Source organism: Salmo trutta, unplaced genomic scaffold (genome assembly GCF_901001165.1).
Source record: "Salmo trutta unplaced genomic scaffold, fSalTru1.1, whole genome shotgun sequence".
In the NCBI taxonomy this organism is placed as follows: Eukaryota; Metazoa; Chordata; class Actinopteri; order Salmoniformes; family Salmonidae; genus Salmo; species Salmo trutta.
The window spans coordinates 66771-93198 of record NW_021822890.1 but is presented as its reverse complement, the minus strand read 5'-3'; the positions used below and the strand labels follow the sequence as shown (position 1 = coordinate 93198).

The window sequence follows — 26428 nt, the reverse complement described above, 5'->3', positions numbered from 1 at the left end:
GGGAGGAGAGAGAGAGGGAGGGAGGGAGGGAGGGAGAGAGGGAGGGAATGAGAAAGAGAGGGAGAGAGGGGAGAGAGAGAGAGGGAGAGAGCGGGAGGGAGGGAGAGGGAGGGAGGGAGGGAGGAGAGAGAGAGAGAGAGAGAGAGAGAGCGGGAGGGAGGTAGGGAGAGAGAGAGGGAGAGGGAGAGAGAGAGAGAGGGAGGGAAAGAGAGAGAGGGAGAGAGAGGGAGGGAAGGGGAAGGGTGGAGATATGATGGGAGATGGTTTAATGCACATGAAGTCATAACATGCAGATATACACACACACACACACACACACACACATATATATTGTGTGTCTGTCTGTCTGTTCTCTATGTGTGTATATATTTTTGTCTTACCACCACAAGATGGGTTGGTACACTCCCTGGTCTCCTGGTGTGGTCCTTTACACTCTGCCCAGCCGTGCACCGATGCACTACACCTCCTCTGTCTCTGCTGGCTCCCTGTGGAACAGGTTTCACTGCACCTAGACCACGGAGCCCAGTCCAACCACTGGCCTTCCACTAGAGGAGAGAGACAGAGACAGCGAGAGAGGGGGAGAGAGATAGAGAGCGAGAGAGTGAGAGAAAGCGAGAGAAAGATAGAAAGAGAGTGAGAGAGGGGGAGAGTGAGAGGGAAGAGGGAAGGAGAGAGAGAGAGAGAGAGAGAGGAAGGGAGAGATATGTTAAATTAAAGAAGCATTGAAAGGAGGGGGGTTGAAATACAGAGACAGAAAACAAGAGAGACAGAAAGAGAGACAGATTGATAGATAGATAGATAGATAGATAGATAGATAGATAGATAGATAGATAGATAGATAGATAGATAGAGAAAAGACAATCGGGTTGGAGACAGCAGTATGACTGTTGTATATGTCAGACCTAGCTTGTGCTGCAACAGACTAACAACAAATCCAAACAACTACTGATTTCCTACCATCTTCATTATGGAATCAAATGCCAGACATGAAAGTGCAAAAGTGCCCACTTTTCAAAAGTAATTCAGCATGGCTATGTACTTCTATCAAGGTCTTGAGTTCGTTTTTTCTGTGGAGTTTGATTTCCCCCCACAATGTAGTTAGATTTGAAGAGTTTTTCAACCTATTCCATCTGGAGTTTTGGTGGAGGCTAAATCAAAAAGGAGGACAGCCTTTTAATCAAATCAAAGTTGAGCCGGTTAGAAGGCAGCAGATGAATACGGGATACTGAGCAATGGCACCAAAGCCTGATAACATCAACACACTGCTAATGAAAGCCCCCACTGTCCCCTTTGAGGACTAATCGAGGGACAAATTCCATCGCGGGTAGCTGGCAATGTTTACTTTTTAAATGAATGTATAAAATACACAAAAACAACATATATACACATATACACACACAAAGGTAGAAATACATACAGGCTAGACACATTTGACATAACCATCAAAGTCCTGCAGTTTTTTCCCCTCCAGTGATTTCCATATGTTTCTTTACATAACGTTAAGACTTCAGTGAACTCAGACACTCAGACATAGAGAGATGCTGTTGTTAATATAACACTTCACAGCACCAGGGAAAACACCACAGTCCTGAGTATCCAGTTATTAGCACTGTAAAGACAAGACACTTTTAAAATATATGAAAAGACAATGTGGCCTTCTGGGTAAATTACATATCCCAAGATAGCTGTGTGTGTGTGTGTGTGCGTGTCTGTGATGGCTGTCAAAACTCCTCTTTGTTTACATCCCGTCCTTGTCATTCAGATGGATGTTGATGCATTTAGACAAGTGTTTTATGATTTAATGTATTATTCATTCATTATTAATCTATTACAGTCCCTGGGACGATTCTCTCGCTCTCTCTTTCCCATGTTTATTGATATTGCATATTTTGATACAAAGCCTGTCAGTTTAGCAGTTCCCTACATGACAGATGACACTCGGGGAAGCCAGTGCCAGGACATCTGATTGATATCATTGTGTTGTTGCGAACATTGGTAAATAGGAGCTGAATGAGTTAAAACATTGGTAAATAAGTGTTGAATGAGGTCAACAATTTGTAAATAGGGGTTGAATGAGGTAAAACATTGTTAAATAGGGGTTGAATGAGGTAGAACATTAGTAAACAGGGTTTAAATGAGGTAAAACATTGGTAAATAGGGTTTAAATGAGGTAGAACATTAGTAAACAGGGTTTAAATGAGGTAAAACATTGGTAAATAGGGTTTAAATGAGGTAGAACATTGACAAATGGGGGTTGAATGAGGTAGAACACCACAGTCCTGAGTATCCAGTTATTAGCACTGTAAAGACAATACACTTTTAAAATATATGAAAAGACAATGTGGCCTTCTGGGTAAATTACATATCCCAAGATATCTGTGTGTGTGTGCGTCTGTGATGGCTGTCAAAACTCCTGTTAAATAGGGGTTGAATGAGGTAGAACATTGGTAAACAGGGTTTAAATGAGGTAAACCATTGGTAAACAGGGTTTAAATGAGGTAGAACATTGAAAAATAGGGGTTGAATGAGGTAGAACATTGGTAAATCGGGTTAGTAACATTACCCCTACCTACAGTACATGTACATATTACCTCGACTAACCTGTACCCCGCACATTGACTCGGTACCGGTACCACCTGTATATAACCTCGTTATTGTTATTTTATTGTTGCTCTTTTATTTTTTACTACTTATTTTCTTAACTCTTATTTTTCTTAAAACCTCATTGTTGATTAGGGGCTTGTAAGTAAGCATTTCACCGCAAGGTCTACTGCACTTTTGGTATTCGGCACATGTGACCAAAAATTTTTTTTGACTTGATTTGGTTGAAAAAGCCTAAACTCAACAAAAAAATAAACATCCCTTTTTCAGGACCCTGTCTTTCAAAGATAATTCGTAAAAATCCAAATAACTTCACAGATCTTCATTGTAAAGGGTTTAAACCCTGTTTCCCATGCTTGTTCAATGAACCATAAATAATTAAGGAATACGCACCTGTGGAACGGTCGTTAAGACACAAACAGCTTACAGACGGTAGACAATTAAGGTCACAGTTATGAAAACTTAGGACACTAAAGAGGCCTTTCTACTAACTCTTAATACCACCAAAAGAAAGACACCCAGGGTCCCTGCTCATCTGTGCAAACGTGCCTTAGGCATGCTGCAAGGAGGCATGAGACTGCAAATGTGACCTGAGCAAGAAATTGCAATTTCCGTACTGTGAGACGCCTAAGACAGCACTACAGGGAGACAGGACAGACAGCTGATCGTCCTCGCAGTGGCAGACAACGTATATCAACACCTGCACAGGATTGGTACATCCGAACATCACACCTGTGGGACAGGTACAGGATGGCAACAAAAACTGCCCGAGTTACACCAGGAACGCAAAATCCCTCCATCAGTGCTCAGACTGTCCGCAATAGGCTGAGAAAGGCTGGACTGAGGGCTTGTAGGCCTGTTGTAAGGCAGGTCCTCACCAGACATCACCGGCAACAACGTCGCCTATGGGCACAAACCCACCGTCGCTGGACCAAACAGGACTGGCAAAAAGTGCTCTTCACTGATGAGTCGCGGTTTTGTCTCACCAGGGGTGATGGTCAGATTCGCGTTTATCGTTGAATGAATGAGCGTTACACCGAGGCCTGTACTCTGGAGCGGGATCGATTTGGAGGTGGAGGGTCCGTCATGGTCTGGGGCAGTGTGGCACAGCATTATTGGACTGAGCTTGTTGTCATTGCAGGCAATCTTAACGAGGTGTTACAGGGAAGACATCCTCCTCCCTCATGTGGTACCCTTCCTGAAGGCTCATCCTGACATGACCCTCCAGCATGACAATGCCACCAGCCATACTGCTCGTTCTGTGCGTGATTTCCTGCAAGACAGGAATGTCAGTGTTCTGCCATGGCCAGAGAAGAGCCCGGATCTCAATCCCATTGAGCACGTCTGAGACCTGTTGGATCGGAGGGTGAGGGCTAGGGCCATTCCCCCTAGAAATGTCTGGGAACTTGAAGGTGCATTGGTGGAAGAGTGGGGTAATATCTCACAGCAAGAACTGGCAAATCTGGTGCAGTCCATGAGGAGGAGATGCACTGCAGTACTTAATGCAGCTGATAGCCACACCAGATACTGACTGTTACTTTGATTTTGACCCCCCCCCCCTTTGTTCAGGGACACATTATTCCATTTCTGTTAGTCACATGTCTGTGGAACTTGTTCAGTTTATGTCTCAGTTGTTGAACCTTGTTATGGTAATACAAATATTTACACATATTAAGTTTACTGAAAATAAATGCAGTTGACAGCGAGAGGACATTTCTTTTTTTGCTGAGTTTATTTGGAGCTTCATGAATATAAGGTAGGGACTTTGTAAGACCAGAGAGAAGAGAACCCCCGACTGTAGCTCCAGCAACAATTGTTGTACAAGAACATGTAATGCATATGACACTTCATCAACTGTACGTTCAAGAGCATGTCACTGCACAGTAATTTAAACAAAGCACTATTCCACAGTCTGAACGGTTGGTTAAGAAGGGTACGTTCAGAGAAGGCAATGTTTCGTGGACTGGCTAAGTGTTCAGGTGTGTGTGTTAAGGCTAAACTCATCTTGTGCAGACATCAGTGACTTTAGCTAAAAAGCTCTGTCACATTAAGTAAATATGATGAACGCCTACTGCGGTGTGTGTGTGTGTGTGTGTGTGTGTGTGTGTGTGTGTGTGTGTGTGTGTGTGTGTGTGTGTGTGTGTGTGTGTGTGTGTGCGTAGGGTCAATTCAGTTGTGAGAGACAAGTGTTTTTTGAATGAGCAGCCATCAACATGGGCCAGGTGGAACCATCATCATTACTCAAACTCACCAACCAACAGAAGAGAAAGAGGGGAGTTTCCCATGCCAATAAAGCCCTTGAACTGAGAGAGAGAGAGAGAGAGAGAGAGAGACAAAGAGAGAGAAAGAAAGAGAGAGAAAGAGAGAGAGAGCGAGAGAAAGATAGCGAGAGAGCGAGAGAGAGAGAGAAAGAGAGAGAGAGAAAGAGAGAGACAGAGAGCGAGCAGCTGGGATTGAGGCTAGACGCCTAGAAAAGACAACTGAGGCATGATACACAGCTGAACTCATTGTACGCCAGTGTGTGAGAGAGAGAGACAGACAGACAGAAAAATAGATGCATGTAAGGCAGCAACATAGGCTAGACTGTTACACTAAGGACAATGACACTAATTCCTTTTCCTGGTTTTAGCCCGGCACGCACACAAACACACACATACAAATATCAGTGCACACATGTAAAGATATAAACTTCAGCACACACACACACTCTGTCTCTCTCTCTTTCTCATTTCTCTTCCTCTCTCTCGTTTTTCTTCCCCCCTCTCTCTCATAGTCTGGCTCTCGCTATCTCTTTCTCTCTCTCCCTCTCTCTCCTTATGTATCTCTCCCTCTTTCCAACAGCATGTTTAAACAGCCCAGCAGGCATACTACAGTAGATTAAGACTTGTCTTCCTCCTGTCCCCCTCTTCCCTGTCTGCCTGCCCGTCTGCCTGCCCGTCTGCCTGCCCGTCTGCCTGCCTGCCTGCCCGTCTGCCTGTCTGCCTGCCTGCCTGCCCGTCTGCCTGCCTGCCTGCCTGCCCGTCTGTCTGCCCGTCTGCCTGCCCGTCTGCCTGCCCGTCTGCCTGCCAGTCTGCCTGTCTGCCTGTCTGTCTGCCTGCCTGTCTGTCTGCCCGTCTGTCTGCCCGTCTGCCTGCCCGTCTGCCTGCCGGTCTGCCTGCCTGCCTGTCTGTCTGCCTGTCTGCCCGTCTGTCTGCCCGTCTGTCTGCCCGTCTGCCTGCCCGTCTGCCTGCCCGTCTGTCTGCCTGTCTGCCCGTCTGCCTGGCCGCCTGCCTGCCTGCCTGCCTGCCTGTCTGTCTGTCTGTCTGTCTGTCTGTCTGTCTGTCTGTCTGTCTGTCTGTCTGCCTGTCTGCCTGCCTGTCTGCCTGTCTGCCTGTCTGCCCGTCTGTCTGCCCGTCTGCCTGCCGGTCTGCCTGTCTGCCTGCCTGCCCGTCTGTCTGCCCATCTGCCTGCCCGCCCGTCTGCCTGTCTGCCTGCCTGCCTGTCTGTCTGTCTGTCTGTCAGTCTGCCTGTTTAACTGTGTTTAAACATTCCCTTCATTAGGGAGATGATTTGTGTCCGTAGCTGGGATGATAAGACACTAAATGGGCTTATCCACTGATTTATTATTAACACAGACAGACTGTACCCTGACAATAACACAGACAGACTGTACCCTGACAATAACACAGACAGACTGCACCCTAACAATAACACAGACAGACTGCACCCTGACAATAACACAGACAGACTGCACCCTGACAATAACACAGACAGACTGTAGCCTGACAATAACACAGACTGTACATGACAATTACACACAGGCCGGACGTCGCCTGACAATAAGACACATACTGTTGCCTGACAATAACACACAGACAAACTGTAGCCAGCCTAAAAATAACAGATACTGTAACCAGACAGTAGACTCCAGCCAGACGATAACACAGAGACTGTAGCCATACAGTAGACTGTAGCTTACGATAACACAGAGACGGTAGCCAGGCAGTAGACTGTAGCCAGACAATAACACAGAGACTGTAACCAGATGATAACACAGAGACTGTAGCCATACAGTAGACTGTAGCTTACGATAACACAGAGACTGTAGCCAGACAATAACACAGAGACTGTAACCAGACGATAACACAGAGACTGTAGCCAGACAATAACACAGACTGTAGCCAGACAGCAGACTGTAGCCAGACAGCAGACTGTAGCCAGACAGTAGACTGTAGCCAGATATTAACAGAGACTGTTGCCAGACAGTAGACTGTAACCAGACAATAACACAGAGACTGTAGCCAGACAGTAGACTGTAGCCATATATTAACAGAGACTGTAGCCAGACATTAGACTGTAGCTTGACAATAACACAGAGACTGTAACCAGACATTAGACTAGAGCCAGACAATAACACAGTAGACAGCCAGACAGTAATCTCAGCCAGACAGTAGACTGTAGCTTGACAATAACACAGAGAATGTGGCCAAACAGTAAACTGGAGCCAGACAGTAGACTGGAGCCAGACAATAACAGAGAGACTGTAGCCAGACATTAGACTGGAGCCAGACAATAACAGAGACTGTAGCCAGACAGTAGACTGGAGCCAGACAATAACACAGAGACTGTAGCCAGACAGTAGACTGGAGCCAGACAATAACACAGTGGACTGTAGCCAGACAATAACACAGAGACTGTAGCCAGACAGTAGACTGTAGCCAAACCATAACACAGAGACTGTAGCCAGACAGTAGACTGTAGCCAGACAGTAGACTGGAGCCAGACAGTAGACTGAAGCCAGACAATAACAGAGACTGTAGCCAGACATTAGACTGGAGCCAGACAATATCACAGAGAGTGTAGCCAGACAATAACACAGTGGACTGTAGCGAGACAATAACACAGAGACTGTAGCCAGACATTAGACTGGAGCTAGACAATAACAGAGACTGTAGCCAGACAGTAGACTGGAGCCAGACAATAACACAGAGACTGTAGCCAGACAGTAGACTGTAGCCATACAATGACACAGAGACTGTAGCCAGACAATAGACTGGAGCCAGACCATAACACAGTAGACTGTAGTCAGACAATAGACTGGAGCCAGACAATAACACAGTAGACTGGAGCCAGACAGAAGAGTGTAGCCAGACAATAACACAGTAGACTGTAGTCAGGCAGAAGACTGGAGCCAAACAAGGTAACAGGTCATCTCAAAGAGACAATGATTTATTATCCTCTTGATAAGGTAATAGGTCATCTCAAAGAGACAATGATTTATTATCCTCTTGATAAGGTAATAGGTCATCTCAAAGAGACAATGATTTATTATCCTCTTGATAACGTAATAGGTAATCTCAAAGAGACAATTATGTATCACTCCTCTTGACAAGATAACAGGTAATTTCAAAGAAACAATGATGTATCACTCCTCTTGACAATGTAACAGGTAATCTCAAAGAGAATGATTCATCACTCCTCTTGACAAGGTAATAGGTAATCTCAAAGAGACAATGATGTATCCGTCCTCTTGACAGGGTAATTGGTAATCTCAAAGAGATAGGGGCTGGACCACAGCACTCAAACACTGTGGTAACCCAAAAGAGAGGGAACTAAAGAAAAAAAAGAAGAAAAAAATGAAAGAAATTCCGAACCTAAGCAGAGGTTTGAAACTGAGGTTTCTATTATGGGACCTAAGAGGAGAGATGGATGCAGACTAGCGGAAGAAGAATGGAGATTTTAGCCTGATCATAGTGAACAAGACTGGACAGGAGAGGACAGATGTAGACTTGAGTGCTATGACAGTAGTGATATAGATATATGGGATGACAGAGAGAGAGAGATAATTGTATTGAGAGAGAGGGAGAGCAAGACAGAGAGAGGAAGAGAGAGAGAAAGAGAGAGGAAGAGAGAGAGAGGAAGAGAGAGGAAGAGAAAGCGAGTGAGAGCGAGAGAGAGAGAGAGAGAGAAGAAGAGAGAGAGGAAGAGAGAGGAAGAGAGAGAGGAAGAGAGAGGAAGAGAGAGAAGGACAGAGGTGTATATAGCGTGTACAGTGCATTCAAAAAGTTTTCAGACCCTTTTCTAATTCCACATTTTGTTACGTTACAGCCTTAATCTAAAATGGATTAAATAGTTTTTCGCCACATCAATCTACACACAATACCCCATAATGACAAAGCAAAATACATGTTTCATTATTTTATCAAATTTAAAAAATATATGATAACTGAAATATTACCTATACATAAGTATTCAGACCCTTTACTCAGTACTTTGTTGAAGCACCTTTGGCAGCAATTACAGCCTCAAGTCTTCTTGGGCATGATGTTACAAACTTGGAACACCTGTATTTGGGGAGTTTCTCCCATTCTTCTCTGCAGATCCTCTCAAGCTCTGTCAGGTTGGATGGGGAGCGTAGCTGCACAGCTATTTTCTGGTCTCTCTGTTCGATTGGGTTCGGGCTCTGGCTGGGCCACTCAAGGACACTGCGTTGTCTTGGCTGTGTGCTTAGGGTCATTGTCGTATAGGAAGATGAACCTTCGCCCCAGGCTGAGGACCTGAGCATTCTGGAGCAGGTTTTTAATCAAGGATCTCTCTGTACTTTGCTCTGTTCATCTTTCCCTCGATCCTGACTAGTCTCCCAGTCTCTGCCGCTGAAAAACATCCCCACAGCATTATGCTGCCACCACCATGCTTCCCCGTAGGGATGGTGCCAGCTTTCCTCCAGACGTGACGCTTGGCATTCAGGCCAAAGTGATCAATCTTGGTTTCATCAGACCAGAGAATCTTGTTTTTCATGGTCTGAGACTCTGTTGGTGCCTTTTGGCAAACTCCAAACGGGCTGTCGTGTGCCTTTTACTGAGGAGTGGCTTCCGTCTGGCCACTCTACCATAAAACCCTGATTGGTGGAGTGCTGCATAGATGGTTGTCCTTCTGGAAGGTTCTCCCATCTCCACAGAGGAACTCTGAGGCTATGTTAGAGTGACCATCCGGATCTTGGTCACCTCCCTGACCAAGGCCCTTCTCCTCCGATTGCTCAATTTGTCCGGGCGGCCAGCTCTAGGAAGAGTCTTGATGGTTCCAAACTTCTTACATTTAAGAATGATGGAGGCCACTGTGTTCCTGGGGACCTATAATGCTGCATAAATGTTTTTGTATCCTTCCCCAGATCTGTGGCTCGACACAATCCTGTCTCGGAACTTTACGGAAAATTCATTCGACTTTATGGCTTGGTTTTTGCTCAGACATGCACTGTCAACTGTGGGACATTATATAGACAGGTGTGTGACTTTCCAAATCCAATCAATTCAATTTACCACAGGTGGACTCCAATCAAGTTGTAAAAACATCTCAAGGATGATAAATGGAAACAGAATACACCTGAGCTCAATTTGGAGTCTCATAGCAAAGGGCTTGAAAACTTATGTAAATCGGGTATTTCTGTTCAAAATTCTAAAAACCTGTTTTTACTTTGTCATTATGGGGTATTGTGTATAGATTGATGAGGAAACATTTTCCTTAAATCAATTTTAGAATAAGGCTGTAACGTAACAAAATGTGGAAAAAGTCAAGAGGTTTGAATACTTTCCGAATGCTCTGTACATGAGATGGTACTGTATAAGACAATAAATATTATGTTGCAGAGTTTGGTCTAGATCTCAGGCTTCCACAAAAGGAGAAACAGAGGGACAGACTGATGGATAGACAGAGAGATAGACAGACAAAGAGACAGATAGAGGTGTATATGTACATGAGATGGTACTAACCGGGACAAACTGCTATGTTGCAGAGTTTTGTCTGTTTCTCAGGCCCTCCACAGAGCTTGGCCCCTCCTCCGCTCTCACAGTTTCTGGTTCGGGTCCTGGAGCCCCGCCCACACGTGACAGAACACAGGCTCCATGACGACCACTCCTCCCACAGCCCATGCACTGCAACACCCAGAGTCAGACAGGCACACACAGCCAATTGGGATGAGCGAATGAGAGATAGGAGGCGGGTCAAGCTGTCATAGACAACGAGACTAGACAATGAACGAAGAGGAGTGACTTCCTGACACAACCAATAGGGTTGGAGAGTGTGAGCCTGGAGGCGGGATCATAACTCCTGTCAGCAAAGGGGGTTAGAGGATGAGAAAGAAAGTGAGTAAATGAACACTAGCACACCTCTCAAAATAACCAACAAATAGCACACCTCGCCCTCGCCACCTCTCCATATAGTACAAACCAGGAAAGAACACACCCCAAGCTACTCCAAAACCAGAAGCTCCGCCTCCACCTCCAGCTGTTTGGATAGACTGGGATGCGTTCAGTAGGGCACAACATTGAAGTGCATTCAGATAGAAATATAATATGTAGAACAGACAAGCCAATCATACAGAGTGTGAGGAATCGTGTCAGCTCTATCCATGGTACAGTACTTTTATCGGCAACGTTCAGTATTTTGCACCCTCTTGAAGGAAACCCTGTTGTTAGAGAATTAATGGCATATTAGAAAGTCAGGTTAGGAAATGAACATAAAAAAGACATCTGATTTCATGGATTTATGCACAGTAAGTATGACATGATCATAAAATACATTTCATATTGATTACTCAATACTTCTTGCTCATTAAAATGTAATACTGAGGGCACAGCACTATCAGACTCTGATCAGCAGTATGATAAAAATGTATCAACTTGTTCATTAAAATGGTGTGATGCCTTCTACTATATATCTCTAAATAAACATCTTAATAGATATGAAATAAGAGCCTGGGCCAGTATTCATAAAGCCTTTCAAAATAGGAATACTGATCTAGGATCAGTATTATCTTCTACAGCACAATGAATAAGAGGTTAAACTGATCCTACATCAGTGTTGTGAAAACGGTGCCCTGGTTTTTGAGAGGAAGCTCTCTTGTTCTCTTGTAGAAGCTGCTTAATGGACACAGATCTAGGATCAGGTTACCGTTCCAAATCCTTTGCCAATAGGATGCATAATACAACTGACCTGAGATCAGTATCTAGGAGCAAAGTTCTTTGTGAAGTGGGATCATAGAGTTGTAAAGAGGGCTCATCTTTGAAATCGTCTAAAATGGGCTTTGTGGCAATTGAGTTCTCTATTCAACTATTCATGGAAGTGGAAGTCAGTGGTGTGACAGTGGTGAGATATTGCATGCTGGGGGTGAAGTGCTGAGGAACCAGAACAGCACAATGTGGAGGAACACAGCACAGCAGCATACCTACCGCAATACACAGCCAACCAGTAAGAGAAATAAACAGACATGCATGTGTTGGCACACATATGACACCACATGCCCACAGGCAATAGACCAACAGACATATTGTGTGTGCACAGAAGCACACACATACAGATCACTGTAAGCAGTCCAGTTGTTAAGAACGGAGGGAGAAATAATTACAGGGAGAGAATGAGCGCGAGGATTGACCGAAAACAGCTTCTGGACATCAGAACAGCGATCACTACATCAGAACAGCGATCACTACATCAGAACAGCGATCACTACATCAGAACAGCGATCACTACATCAGAACAGCGATCACTACATCAGAACAGCGATCACTACATCAGAACAGCGATCACTACATCAGAACAGCGATCACTACATCAGAACAGCGATCACTAACCTTCATTTGGATGAAGATTTCTACTTTAACGAGTCGTCAGCTGTGGATGTACTGCTCCTCCCGGACCAGGCCCTAATCCCCGGAGAGAGGCAGGCTCCATGACAAGACTACGCTGGTGAGTAAATAAACCGCCTCTACCCTTTGTTCTATTGGCGAACAAACTGGACGAGCTCCGTTCCAGACTCTCCTATCAACAGGACCTGAAGAAATATAATATTCTATGTTACTTGGAGTCGTGGCTGCACAAGGACATGGATAATATAAATCTAGCTGGTTTTTCTACACATCGTTAACCTCTACAGGATCCGTGACCCCCCCCCCCCCTTCCACGGGACTGTTGAGCTGACGTGTGCTAATGTGACTAGCATGAGGTTGTAAGTAACAAGAACATTTCCCAGGACATAGAAATATCTGATATGGGCAGAAAGCTTATATCCTTGTTAATCTAACTAAGCTATTACAGTGAAAGAATACTATGCTATTGTTTGAGGAAAGTGCACAGTTATGAACTTGAAAATGTATCAATAAACCAATTAGGCACATGTGGGCAGAATTCATTGGATCAGTCTAAAACTTTGCACATACACTGCTGCCATTTGGTGGCCAGAATCTAAATTGCGCCTAAACTGGAATAATACATTGTGGCCTTTCTCTTGCACTTCAAAAATGTTTTTTTTTTATTTGTATTATCTTTTACCAGATCTAATGTGTTATATTCTCCTACATTAATTTCACATTTCCACAAACTTCAAAGTGTTTCCTTTCAAATGGTATCAATAATATGCATATCCTTGCTTCAGGTCCTGAGCTACAGGCAGTTAGATTTGAGTATGTCATTTTAGGCGAAAAAAGCGTCTTAAGAGGTTTTAAGACCGAACGGCAGCTTCAGGTAAAGTTCAGGGGGAGATGAGTGTCTCTTTGTTAACAACAGCTGGTGCGGAATCCCTATTCACCACCGCAAACCCATGCTGGCACTAAGACAGCACTCAATGAGCTGTATAGGGCCATAAGCCAACAAGAAAATGCACATCCAGAGGCGGCGCTCCTAGTGGCCGGGGATTTTAAAGCAGCGTCTCATCTACTTTTTACCAGCACGTCACCTGTGCAAATAGAGGCAAAAAAAACATCTAGATCACCTTAACTCCACACACAGAGACGCATAGAAAGCTCTCCCTCGGCTTCCATTTGGCAAATCTGACCATAACGCTATGCTCCTGATTCTTGCTTACAAGTAAAAACTCAAACAGGAAGTACAAGTGACGTGGTCAATGCGGAAGTGGTCCGATGAAGTGGATGCTATGCTACAGGAACTATTTTGCTAACACAGACCGGGATACATCCAATAAGATTGAGGAGTTTACCACACCAGTCACAGCTTCATTAATAAGTACATCGAAAACTTAAAATCAAATCAAATTGATTGGTCACATACACATGGTTAGCAGATGTTAATGCGAGTGTAGCGAAATGCTTGTGCTTCTAGTTCCGACTATGCAGTAATATCTAACAAGTAATCTAACAAATTCACAACAACTACCTTATACACACAAATACACAAATACACGTCCCCCTGACCGTACGTACACATCCCATCCAGAAGCCATGGATTACAGGCAACATCCACACTGAGCTAAAGGCTAGAGCTGCCACTTTCAAGGAGCGGGACACTAATCCGGAAGCTTACAAGAAATCTCACTACAACCTCTGACGAGCCATCAAACATTCAAAACGTCAATACAGGAGTAAAATCAAATCCTACTAAGCTGGCTCTGATGCTCGTCGGATGTGGCAGGGCAAACTCTCACAGATTACCAGCCGCCACGAGTTTTCACCCACGACTGGGTGGACGAGCACGACTCCATCACCATCATTAAGTTTGCTGATGACACGGTGGTAGATGGCCTGATCACCAATGACAGCCTACAGGGAGGATGTCAGTGGCCTGGAAGTGTGATGCCAGGTGTACAACCTCTCCCTCCATGTCAGCAAGACAAAAGAGCTGATCGTGGACTATAGGAAACGGAGGGCCGAGCACGCCCCCATCCACATCGATGGGGCTGTAGTGGAGCGGGTCGAGAGCTTCAAGTTCCTCTGTGTCCACATCACTAAGGAATTATTCTGGTCCACACATACCAACACAGTCGTGAAGAACGCACGACCAAACACCTTTTCCCCATCAGAAGGCTGAAAAGATTTGGCATGAATCCTCAGATCCTCAAAAAGTTATACAGCTGCACCTTTAAAAGCACCTTGACTGGCTGCATCACTGTTTGGTATGGCAACCACTTGGCATCCAACCTCAAGGTGCTACAGAGGGCAATGCATTTGGCCAAGTACTGGGGCTGAGCTCCCTGCCATCCAGGACCTCTATACCAGGCGGTGTCAGAGGAAGGCACTAAAAATTGTCAAAGATTCCGGCGACCCAGGTCATAGACTGTTCCCTCAGCTATCTTACAGCAAGCGGTACTGATGCACCAAGTCTGGAACCAACAGGACCCTGAACAGTTCCTACCCCCATACCATAAGGCTGTTAAAGAGTTAGTCTGGGTAGCTATTGGTTAACTATTTAACTATCTGTATTGACCCTTTTTGCACTAACTCCTTTGACTCATAACATATGCGCCTGTTACTGTCTATTATCTATACTGTTGTCTAGTCACTTTACCCCTACCTACTGTATACTGCTGTTACTGTCTACTATCTATCCTTTACCCCTACCTACAGTATACTGCTGTTATTGTCTATTATCTATCCTGTTGTCTAGTCACTTTACCCCTACCTACAGTATACTGCTGTTACTGTCTATTATCTATCCTTTACCCCTACCTACACTATACTGCTGTTACTGTCTATTATCTATCCTTTACCCCTACCTACAATGTACTGCTGTTACTATCTATTATCTATCCTTTACCCCTACCTACAGTATACTGCTGTTACTGTCTATTATCTATCCTGTTGTCTAGTCACTTTACCCCTACCTACAGTATACTGCTGTTACTGTCTATTATCTATCCTTTACCCCTACCTACAGTATACTGCTGTTACTGTCTATTATCTATCCTTTACCCTTACCTACAGTATACTGCTGTTACTGTCTATTATCTATCCTTTACCCCTACCTACAGTATACTGCTGTTACTGTCTATTATCTATCCTTTACCCCTACCTACAGTATACTGCTGTTACTGTCTATTATCTATCCTGTTGTCTAGTCACTTTACCCCTACCTACAGTATACTGCTGTTACTGTCTATTATCTATCCTTTACCCCTACCTACACTATACTGCTGTTACTGTCTATTATCTATCCTGTTGTCTAGTCACTTTACCCCTACCTACACTATACTGCTGTTACTGTCTATTATCTATCCTGTTGTCTAGTCACTTTACCCCTACCTACACTATACTGCTGTTACTGTCTATTATCTATCCTGTTGTATAGTCACTTTACCCCTACCTACATACATATATACCTCAATTACCTCATACCCCTGCACATCAACTCGGTACTGGTACCCCGTCTATATAGCCAAGTTATTGTTCATTATTTTGTATTTATTTATTCCTTGTGTTATTATTTTTCTCTCAGCATTGTTGGGAAGGACATTTCACTGTTAGTCTACACCTGTTGTTTACAAAGCATGTGAAAAATACGATTTCATTTGATGATTTTAATGGAAGGATAGATAGAGAGGGAGAGGGAGAAGCAGGGGAACAAAGACATGGATTAGAGAGTATGAATGGACTGCATTGCAGGAATATGACATTTGAGGACACAAATGCAGAAGCGAAGGAAAAGATAATATGAATGAAAGAGTGGAATGAAAATAAAGAGATGGAGAAAGGGGGATGGATCAAGATATTTGCAGTCGAATGAGTCAGAGATTTTGGAGGAGTGCGTAGGGAGAAAACTTTGTTAAAAGACAGATGGAATCGACACAGAAAATGAGTGCAAGACTGGAGGGAGGGATGTTGAAAGACATAAAAAGAAAGAGAGTAGTAGAGGGAAAGGGAGAGAGAAACAGAGAGATAGTGAGATACAGAGAGAAGGAGAAAGAGGAGGAGTAAGAGAGAGAGAGAACAAGAGGGAGATATATGTATCTGGATAGCTGGCTCTTTGCTGAGCAAAGCTGGAGCGAGAGATGTTGAAAGAGATGGAGAGAATGAAAAAATGATAGAGAGAGGGAGCTGGCCCTGTACGTGCTGAGGGTGGAAGGACGCTGGAGTGTGAATAAAACATGCTGATGAATAATTAACTAACTCAGCTGTAGAGAGCAAAGCTCAGAGGAGATACAGAGGGGGGAGAGAGATGGAGAGAGGGAGAAAGAGATAGATAGAGAGAGAGGGAGAGAGAGATAGAGAGAATGAACAAGAGAGTGAGAGAGAGAGAGGAGGGGTAGGGAAGGGTGATGAGAGTAAGGAGATGAGGAATGTGAGATGAATAGGATGATTATTGATGTAATCAACAATTAGAAAAAGAAAAAGAGATACATTAGACAGGATAATAATAGAGGGAGAGAGAGAGAGAGAGAGAGAGATGAGGAGGGAGGGAGAGAGATGAGGATAGAGAGAAGGGAGAGAAATACCTTTTTGACAACATGAATATCAGCCAGTGGAAGCTGCTGAGGGGAGGACGGCTCATAATAATGGCCGGAATGGGGTGAATGGAATGGCATCCACGTTCTCCAATCCAGCCATTCCACTGATATCAGCATAGTGTGTTTAGCCATGGAAACCAGCCAAACAGTTGGTTGTAATCATCCTCTAAGACAGCCAATGTCACATAGATACAGAGTTTATATGATCACTGCTTTTTTATATAATCAACTAACTCCATCCCGAGATAGGATGAAGAAATATTGAGCTGCACAAACTTCAGCAAACTTCTCAGACTAAAGTGATGATCTGAGGACTCTATACTTGGTTTATTCATCTAAAAGGAATCGGGCTCGCTCATATGCACTAGGAACATCTTGAAGAGAGAGCAGTGGAAAATCCAATCAATTACTAGAGCTAAAGCTATGAACAGGCTTTGGAGCGAGTAGGACAGAGAGAGTGTTAGAAAGGATGTATTCCATGCCAATAAAGCAGCGTGTGATTCTGTAAGAAGATATTATAGAGGAGATAAAGGTAAGAGATCTAGAAATGAGAGAAGAGAGAGAGTGGGATTGGCACACAGACAGATATTATAAACTGAACAGACAAAAGAAAGCATTCAAGTTCTGTCAGACTGTGTAGGCAACCAAACATCCATAGAGGTTAGATGTCATGGTAGAGTAGGTGCGTAGGTGCTCAAAACCACTACCACACACACACACAACGCGCACGCAGGGAAACACACGCAGACAGTTTCCAGGACGAGAGTATGGGGACCTCCATAGGAGTTAACATCACAAAACGGCCCTCTACCACCACTGCATGACAGGGTAAAAATACTGGGGTAAAGTGAGGGTTATTACACTGTAGCAGCACCTATTGGTCAAATAGAGAATTTACCCCACTAGCCCGGAACATCATTGATCACTGCGCAAACCAAGGAAGTGAAATACTATCCAGAGACACGCACACACACACGCACGCACGCACACACACACACACACACACACACACACACACACACACACACACACACACACACACACACACACACAAATAGCCTGGTGTATTTCTCTGACACATAAAACCAGAGCTTATGCATATGTAAATGTACCCAGAGAGCACGTAACCACGGCAACAAGAAAAAGCAAGGCCAAGGGTCATATAAGAGAAAAAAACTAAACAATGCAGAAAGCCCAGTAGCTCTATGAAGAAACATGTTGGCAAAAGAACACGACACACACACACACACACACACACACACACACACACACACACACACACACACACACACACACACACACACAGACAATGCACAGACCTATGCTCACCACCATGATAACGATCAATTTGGACATCTCGAGATGGCAGACGGCCCTTCTTACAGTAACACAAACAAACACAGACACAGGTTCACTTTCTCTCACGATCGATCGCTTATCTACCTCAAGAACTTGTAAACTGACAGCACTGGCAATATTGTATACTGTCGATCCCTCTATTCCTTCAAAAAAGGATATATCCATTGGTAGAAGAGAGTCTTGTCAACCTAGATTATATTTTTCTTCTAGGTTTCATTTTGATAGGGTTTCATAAGCTACATTTGAAGTCGGAAGTTTACATACACTTAGGTTGGATTCATTAAAACTCATTTTTCAATCACTCCACAAATTTCTTGTTAACAAACAATAGTTTTGGCAAGTCGGTTAGGACATCTACTTTGTGCATGACACAAGTCATTTTCCAACAATTGTTTACAGACAGTTAGTTTCACTTATAATTCACTGTATCACAATTCCAGTGGGTTAGAAGTTGACAAAGTTGACTGTGCCTTTAAACAGCTTGGAAAATTCCAGAACATTATGTCATGGCTTTAGAAGCTTCTGATAGGCTCATTGACATAATTTGAGTCAATTGGAGGTGTACCTGTGGATGTATTTCAAGGCCTACCTTCAAACTCAGTGCCTCTTTGCTTGACATCATGGGAAAATCAAAAGAAATCAGCCAAGACCTACAAAAAATTGTAGAAAGCCACAAGTCTGGTTCATCCTTGGGAGAAATTTCCAAATGACTGAAGGTACCACATTCATCTGTACAAACAATAGTACTCAAGTACAAACACCATGGGATCACGCAGCCGTCATAACGCTCAGGAAGGAGACGCGTTCTGTCTCCTAGAGATGAATGTACTTTGGTGTGAAAAATGCAAATCAATCCCAGAACAACAGCAAAGGACCTTGTGAAGATGCTGGAGGAAACAGGTACAAAATTATCTATATCCACAGTAAAACGAGTCCTATATCGACATAACCTGAAAGGCCGCTCAGCAAGGAAGAAGCCACTGCTCCAAAACCGCCATAAAAAAACAGACTACGGTTTGCAACTGCACATGGGGACAAAGACCGTACTTTTTGGAGAAATGTCCTCTGGTCTGATGAAACAAATATAGAACTGTTTGGTCATAATGACCATCGTTATGTTTGGAGGAAGAAAGGGGACGCTTGAAAGCCGAAGAACACCATCCCAACCGTTAAGCACGGGGTGGCAGCATCATGTTGTGGGGGTGCTTTGCTGCAGGACGGACTGGTGCACTTCACAAAATAGATGGCATCATGAGGCAGGAAAAGTACATGGATATATTGAAGCAACATCTCAAGACATCAGTCAGGAAATTAAAGCTTGGTCGCAAATGGGTCTTCCAAATGGACAACGACCCCAAGCATACTTCCAAAGTTGTGGCAAAATGGCTTAAGGACAACAAAGTCAAGGTATTGGAGTGGCCATCACAACGCCCTGACCTCATTCCATTGAAAAATTGTGGGCAGAACTGAAAAAGCGTGTGCGAGCAAGGAGGCCTACAAACCTGACTCAGTTACACCAGCTCTGTCAAGAAGAATGGGCCAAAATTCACACAACTTATTGTGGGAAGCTGGTGGAAGGCTACCCGAAACGTTTGACCCAAGTTAAACAATTTAAAGGCAATGCTACCAAATACTAATTGAGTGTATGTAAACTTCTGACCCACTGGGAATGTGATGAAAGAAATAAAAGCTGAAATAAACCATTCTCTCGACTATTATTCTGACATTTCACATTCTTAAAATAAAGTGGTGATCCTAACTGAACTAAAACAGGTAATTTTTACTAGGATTAAATGTCAGGAATTGTGAAAAACTGAGTTTAAATGTATTTGGCTAAGGTGTATGTAAACTTCCGACTTCAACCGTATATAGTAATGCATTCTTGGCTGTACGTGCGTGCATGTGTATGTGTGTGTGAGCTAAATCAGGAAACATGCATGGCAACGCATGGAGAATGATATGAACAGAGTAGTACATTATTCAACTACTACACTGTGTGTGTGTGTGTGTGTATGTGTGTGTGTGTGTGTGTGTGTGTGTGTGTGTGTGTGTGTGTGTGTGTGTGTGTGTCTGTGTGTGTGTGTGTGTGTTCACTTGTGATCCAGTTTGACTGCATGCTAGTGAATTACATTAACCTACACATATTAATAATTCACCTCCTTACATTAACATCACATATGGAGAGATCATGTAGCACTAACGAGTCAGAAACATTGGTGTGTGTGTGTGTGTGTCTTTGGATAATGTGTGTCAATATGTGCTCGTGCTAACATACTTGCACATGTGTCTTTCTGTGTGTGACTTATGGGCGTCTAAGTGTCTGTGTGTTTGGGTGTGAGGGGAGCAGGGAGTGGAGAGCCTCTAAGTTTCCGTGTGTTTGGGTGTGAGGGGAGCAGGGAGTGGAGAGCCTCTAAGTTTCCGTGTGTTTGGGTGTGAGGAGAGCAGGGAGTGGAGAGCCTCTGTGTGTTTGGGTGTGAGGAGAGCAGGGAGTGGAGAGCCTCTGTGTGTTTGGGTGTGAGGAGAGCAGGGAGTGGAGAGCCTCTGTGTGTTTGGGTGTGAGGAGAGCAGGGAGCGGAGAGCCTCTAAGTGTCTGTGTCTTTGTGTGTGAGGAGAGCAGGGAGCGGAGAGCCTCTGTGTGTTTGGGTGTGAGGAGAGCAGGGAGCGGAGAGCCTCTGTGTGTTTGGGTGTGAGGAGAACAGGGAGCGGAGAGCCTGAGGAATTCTCTCTCTCTGCTAATCTAAAACGGTTACTTTGGCGCAATTTCAAACACAATATTTTGCCTGGGCAATTTTTTCCAAGTGTTAATGCTGATATTCAAAATTGATTATCTATATCACCTTAATTTAGATGACAAAAAGGGAGAAAAAATGTCTAGATCTACTTCTCAGTAATAGCCCCCCCCCCCACACACACACACACACACACACACGCACACACACACACACACACGCACACAAAAACTTTCCAAATCATGAACGCATACTCCGTGCTCACAGCCTTAGGCTACTTTGAGTGGTAATAGGTTGGTGTGTGTGTCTGTTGCTTCCGGTTGGTGTATTTGTTGGTATCGGTCGGTGTGTGTACATACAGACTGTGTGATTAGAGAGGTAAAGAGATTAATAAACTATATGAAGCATGCAGACCTCCATCCTTCCATCCCTCCTTCACTACATCCCTCCTTCACTCCATTCCCTCCTTCACTACATCCCTCCTTCACTCTATAGCCTCCTTCACTCCTTACCCTCCTTCACTACATCCCTCCTTCACTCCATACCCTCCTGCACTCCATTCCCTCCTTCACTACATCCCTCCTTCACTCCATACCCTCCTGCACTCCATTCCCTCCTTCACTACATCCCTCCTTCACTCCATTCCCTCCTTCACTACATCCCTCCTTCACTCCATACCCTACTTCACTACATCCCTCCTTCACTACATCCCTCCTTCACTCCATTCCCTCCTTCACTACATCCCTCCTTCATTACATACCCTCCTTCACTACATCCCTCCTTCACTCCATACCTCCTTCACTACATCCCTCCTTCACACCATACCCTCCTTCACTCCATCCCTCCTTCACTACATCCCTCCTTCACTCCATACCCTCCTTCACTCCATTCTCTCCTTCACTACATCCCTCCTTCACTACATCTCTCCTTCACTCCATACCCTCCTTCACTCCATACCCTCCTTCACTACATCCCTCCTTCCCTCCATTCCCTCCTTCACTACATCCCTCCTTCACTCCATACCCTCCTTCACTCCATACCCTCCTTCACTCCATACCCTCCTTCACTACATCCCTCCTTCCCTCCATACCCTCCTTCACTACATCCCTCCTTCACTACATCCCTCCTTCACTACATCCCTCTTTCACTCCATGCCCTCCTTCACTACATCCCTTCTTCACTCCATTCCCTCCTTCACTACATCTCTCCTTCACTCCATACCCTCCTTCACTCCATACCCTCCTTCACTACATCCCTCCTTCACTCCATTCCCTCCTTCACTACATCCCTCCTTCACTCCATACCCTCCTTCACTCCATACCCTCCTTCACTCCATACCCTCCTTCACTACATCCCTCTTTCACTCCATACCCTCCTTCACTCCATGCCCTCCTTCACTACATCCCTTTTTCACTCCATTCCCTCCTTCACTACATCCCTCCTTCACTACATCCCTCCTTCACTACAACCCTCCTTCACTACATCCCTCCTTCACTACATCCCTCCTTCACTACATGCCCCCATGCAGGAAACAGTCAATCAAAATGCTGAGCCCCTAACTTCCCCCACGGTCACCATCCACTTTAATTACCCTCCCTCCCTCCTACCCGCTCAATTCACCTAATCCCCCAAAAAAACAGGTCTGAGAGGCTGGAATCTTTTTAAATAAAAAATTAAATCATGTACAAAACAGCAACCAATCTCTCATCAAAGGAGGACTTTAGGGGATTGATATTGGCGCTGGATGGAAAATGAACCACTTAGCCAAACAAATCACATTCTCACATTTGCATAATAACAAGATTAGCATATGCACCGACAGGGAAGGAAACTGTTGTTGCTTTTCCCTCAGGAAGACAGTGAGCACTCACACATTGAGTGTATGCTGTAAACACACACACACACGCACACGAACACGCACACGAACACACACGAACACACACACACACACACACACACACACACACACACACACACACACGAACACACACACACACACACACACACACACACACACACACACACACACACACACACACACACACACACAGACACACTTCAAAGCAAAACCAGGACCTGTTGATCAGCTTTTGGAATGAAGATCAATGGCTCAGATTTACAATAATTAATGGTTATGATAACCATCACAATACACCTCATAGTTTTATCACACTCAGAGAAGTGATCTTTATCTGGGATACATCACACACACACACACACACACACACACACACACACACACACACACACACACACACACACACACACACACACACACACACACACACACACAAACACAAATAGACACACACACACACATCCCATAAATTAAAGTATATATAATGAGTGAGCAGCCAGAGAAAGCCAGGTTCCACAGTGGGGGGACTATAGAAGGCCAGGCTCCACAGTGGGGGGACTATAGAAGGCCAGGTTCCACAGTGGGGGGACTATAGAAGGCCAGGCTCCACAGTGGGGGGACTATAGAAGGCCAGGTTCCACAGTGGGGGGACTATAGAAGGCCATACTCATGCAGTCTCACACAGTGGATAGGTACTGTACCGGTGGTTTTCACAGTGTGTGTGTCTGTCTGTGCACATAATGGGTGTACATTTTCATGCCTACCTGAGCTCAGTGCTGGGTCACCGGGGCAGGTGGCTGTATTGTTACACATACGTGTCTCTCTCAGGGCGCCGCTGCACAGGGTTCCGTAGGGAGAGGACACACACGAGCGTGTCCGCACCTGCCAACCCTGACCACACGTTAACGAGCACACACTCCACTGAGACCACTCCTCCGCCGCAGGGTCGCCTGGAGAGAGAGAGAGAGAGAGAGAGAGAGAGAGAGAGAGAGAGAGAGAGAGAGAGAGAGAGAGAGAGAGAGAGAGAGAGATTTATATTGTTAGTTGTTGTGGAGTTTCTTTACTTCTTTCGCGTCTATAAATCTTACATTAATGATGTGACTTGAGAAGGGAGGGGTATAGAAATAAAGGTATGAATACAGGAGCAAAACGCTCTAAATGTATATTTGGTCTATCTGTTCCCTATTACTTCCCACAGTAAGATTCAGAAGCTTTATACGGCAGTGCATGTAAGCCTTGGGCCGCTATTCATTAGCCTTTAGGTAATATTCATGAGGATTTAGGTAATATTCATGAGCATAAACATGTGTGTGTTCCAAATTACACTCTATTCCCTATATAGTGCACTATTTTTGATACGCTTTGGGGCACATGCAGTGATATTCATGAGCAATGAAGGAATATTTCTGAGCATTAAGGTGATATGTGTTATCCGTAGGGTAGCAGACATCATCAGCCTTCAGGTAATGTGTATCACTATGCATACTGAGGTAATATTCATCTCTCACTGGCTGAATGTGCACCAAAGGGAAGGCATGATGAACGCACAAGTAAACAAGCAGTGCTGTAGTGTTTAGATTTTCTGCCGTGTGTGTGTGTGTGTGTGTTTGTGTGTGTGTGTGTGTGTGTGTGTGTGTGTGTGTGTTTGTGTGTGTGTGTGTGTGGAAGGGGGGGAGGGGTTTGAAAGGGATGCACGTCAAACATAAGAGGCTAAATGAAAGAGACAGCAGTGGAAATGGGTACAATCTTCGCTGACGGGTGACCTGGCTGGAGGGGAGGGGTGAGGCGAGAGAGCTGGCGAGAGGGGAGGGGTGAGAGTCTGAGGGGTGAGATGGAAAATATTTATGTATTCATGACCCTTGGCCCCTCTTTCTTCTCCTTCGTCTATCTTTTATAAGATCCTACACAAACACATTCTCCCTCATCCCTCTTTCACCCCAAACCTTTATCTCACTGTCGCTCTCCTCTCGCTCTCTCACTCCTATATCCCTCCGTCTATTCCTTTCCCCGAGGAAGGACACCAGTAGGAAGGACTTCAGTAGGAAGGACACCAGTAGGAAGGACATCAGTAGGAAGGACACCAGTAGGAAGGACACCAGTAGGAAGGACACCAGTAGGAAGGACACCAGTAGGAAGGTCACCAGTAGGAAGGACTTCAGTAGGAAGGACTTCAGTAGGAAGGTCACCAGTAGGAAGGACACCAGTAGGAAGGTCACCAGTAGGAAGGACACCAGTAGGAAGGACTTCAGTAGGAAGGACACCAGTAGGAAGAACTTCAGTAGGAAGGACATCAGTAGGAAGGACATCAGTAGGAAGGACATCAGTAGGAAGGACACCAGTAGGAAGGACACCAGTAGGAAGGTCACCAGTAGGAAGGACTTCAGTAGGAAGGACTTCAGTAGGAAGGTCACCAGTAGGAAGGACACCAGTAGGAAGGTCACCAGTAGGAAGGACACCAGTAGGAAGGACATCAGTAGGAAGGACACCAGTAGGAAGGACATAGGAAAGACACGAGTAGGAAGGACACCAGTAGGAAGGACACCAGTAGGAAGGACACCAGTAGGAAGGACACCAGTAGGAAGGACTTCAGTAGGAAGGACTTCAGTAGGAAGGACACCAGTAGGAAGGACACCAGTAGGAAGGACACCAGTAGGAAGGACATCAGTAGGAAGGACATCAGTAGGAAGGACATCAGTAGGAAGGACACCAGTAGGAAACACATCAGTAGGAAGGACACCAGTAGGAAGGACACCAGTAGGAAGGACACCAGTAGGAAGGACATCAGTAGGAAGGACATCAGTAGGAAGGACACCAGTAGGAAGGACACCAGTAGGAAGGACATCAGTAGGAAGGACATCAGTAGGAAGGACACCAGTAGGAAGGACATCAGTAGGAAGGACATCAGTAGGAAGGACACCAGTAGGAAGGACATCAGTAGGAAGGACATCAGTAGGAAGGACACCAGTAGGAAGGACATCAGTAGGAAGGACACCAGTAGGAAGGACACCAGTAGGAAGTAATTATACAAGGCCTCACCACAGGGGCAATTGTTCATGTTTTGACTTTTTATCCAACCTTTTTCTCTCTCTCTCTCTCTCTCTCTCTCTCTCTCTCTTGCTCTCTCTCTCTCTCTCTCTCTCTGTCTCTCTCCTACTCTCTCTCTCTCTTTCTCTCCTTTATTACCTTGTCTGTAAAAAGTGTGTCCTTGGATGGGGGTGTCATCAAACAGTGAACGGTTAAATCAAATGAATTGCATGTCCGTTAATCGCATTACATCGTCATTTACATGAGGTGAGTCAGGACTTAAGCTCATCCCAGAAGTCCTGGGGATGAGGGGGTGGTGAGGAGGATGAGAGGAGATGAGGCAGTGCCAAGGATTCCCCCCAGTCGGAATTCCCTATGACAGTGGTGGGGGCCTAGCGGGCTGTGTGTGTGCTATCAGGTCTTTTTTTATGTATTCCTGTACCATCTTGTATATATATATTCATATATTCCTTTCCTTTCCATTGCATAATTGTACTTTCATCCAGTGGTGTGTATAGACGTCCAGCCCCAATCTCACCCTAGCCATCTATCACACACAACACAACTCACCTGTCTGTGCCTGAAACACACCTGGCTGGTCTGCTGATCTGGGTCTCTGTGTCTTCACCTTCAGGTCATCATCATCTGGGT

General features: G+C 44.8%; 1 protein-coding gene across 1 annotated transcript; it reads right to left on the bottom strand.

Moving 5' to 3' along the window:
* Window positions 1–380: 380 nt before the first annotated feature.
* LOC115186270 (adhesion G protein-coupled receptor B2-like) lies at window positions 381–26428 on the bottom strand (the record flags this gene model as incomplete). Its single annotated transcript, XM_029745941.1, has 4 exons — window positions 381–545; window positions 10347–10508; window positions 23518–23703; window positions 26348–26428. Coding segments are annotated over 4 exons (594 nt in total), but the record flags the coding sequence as incomplete, so codon positions are not given.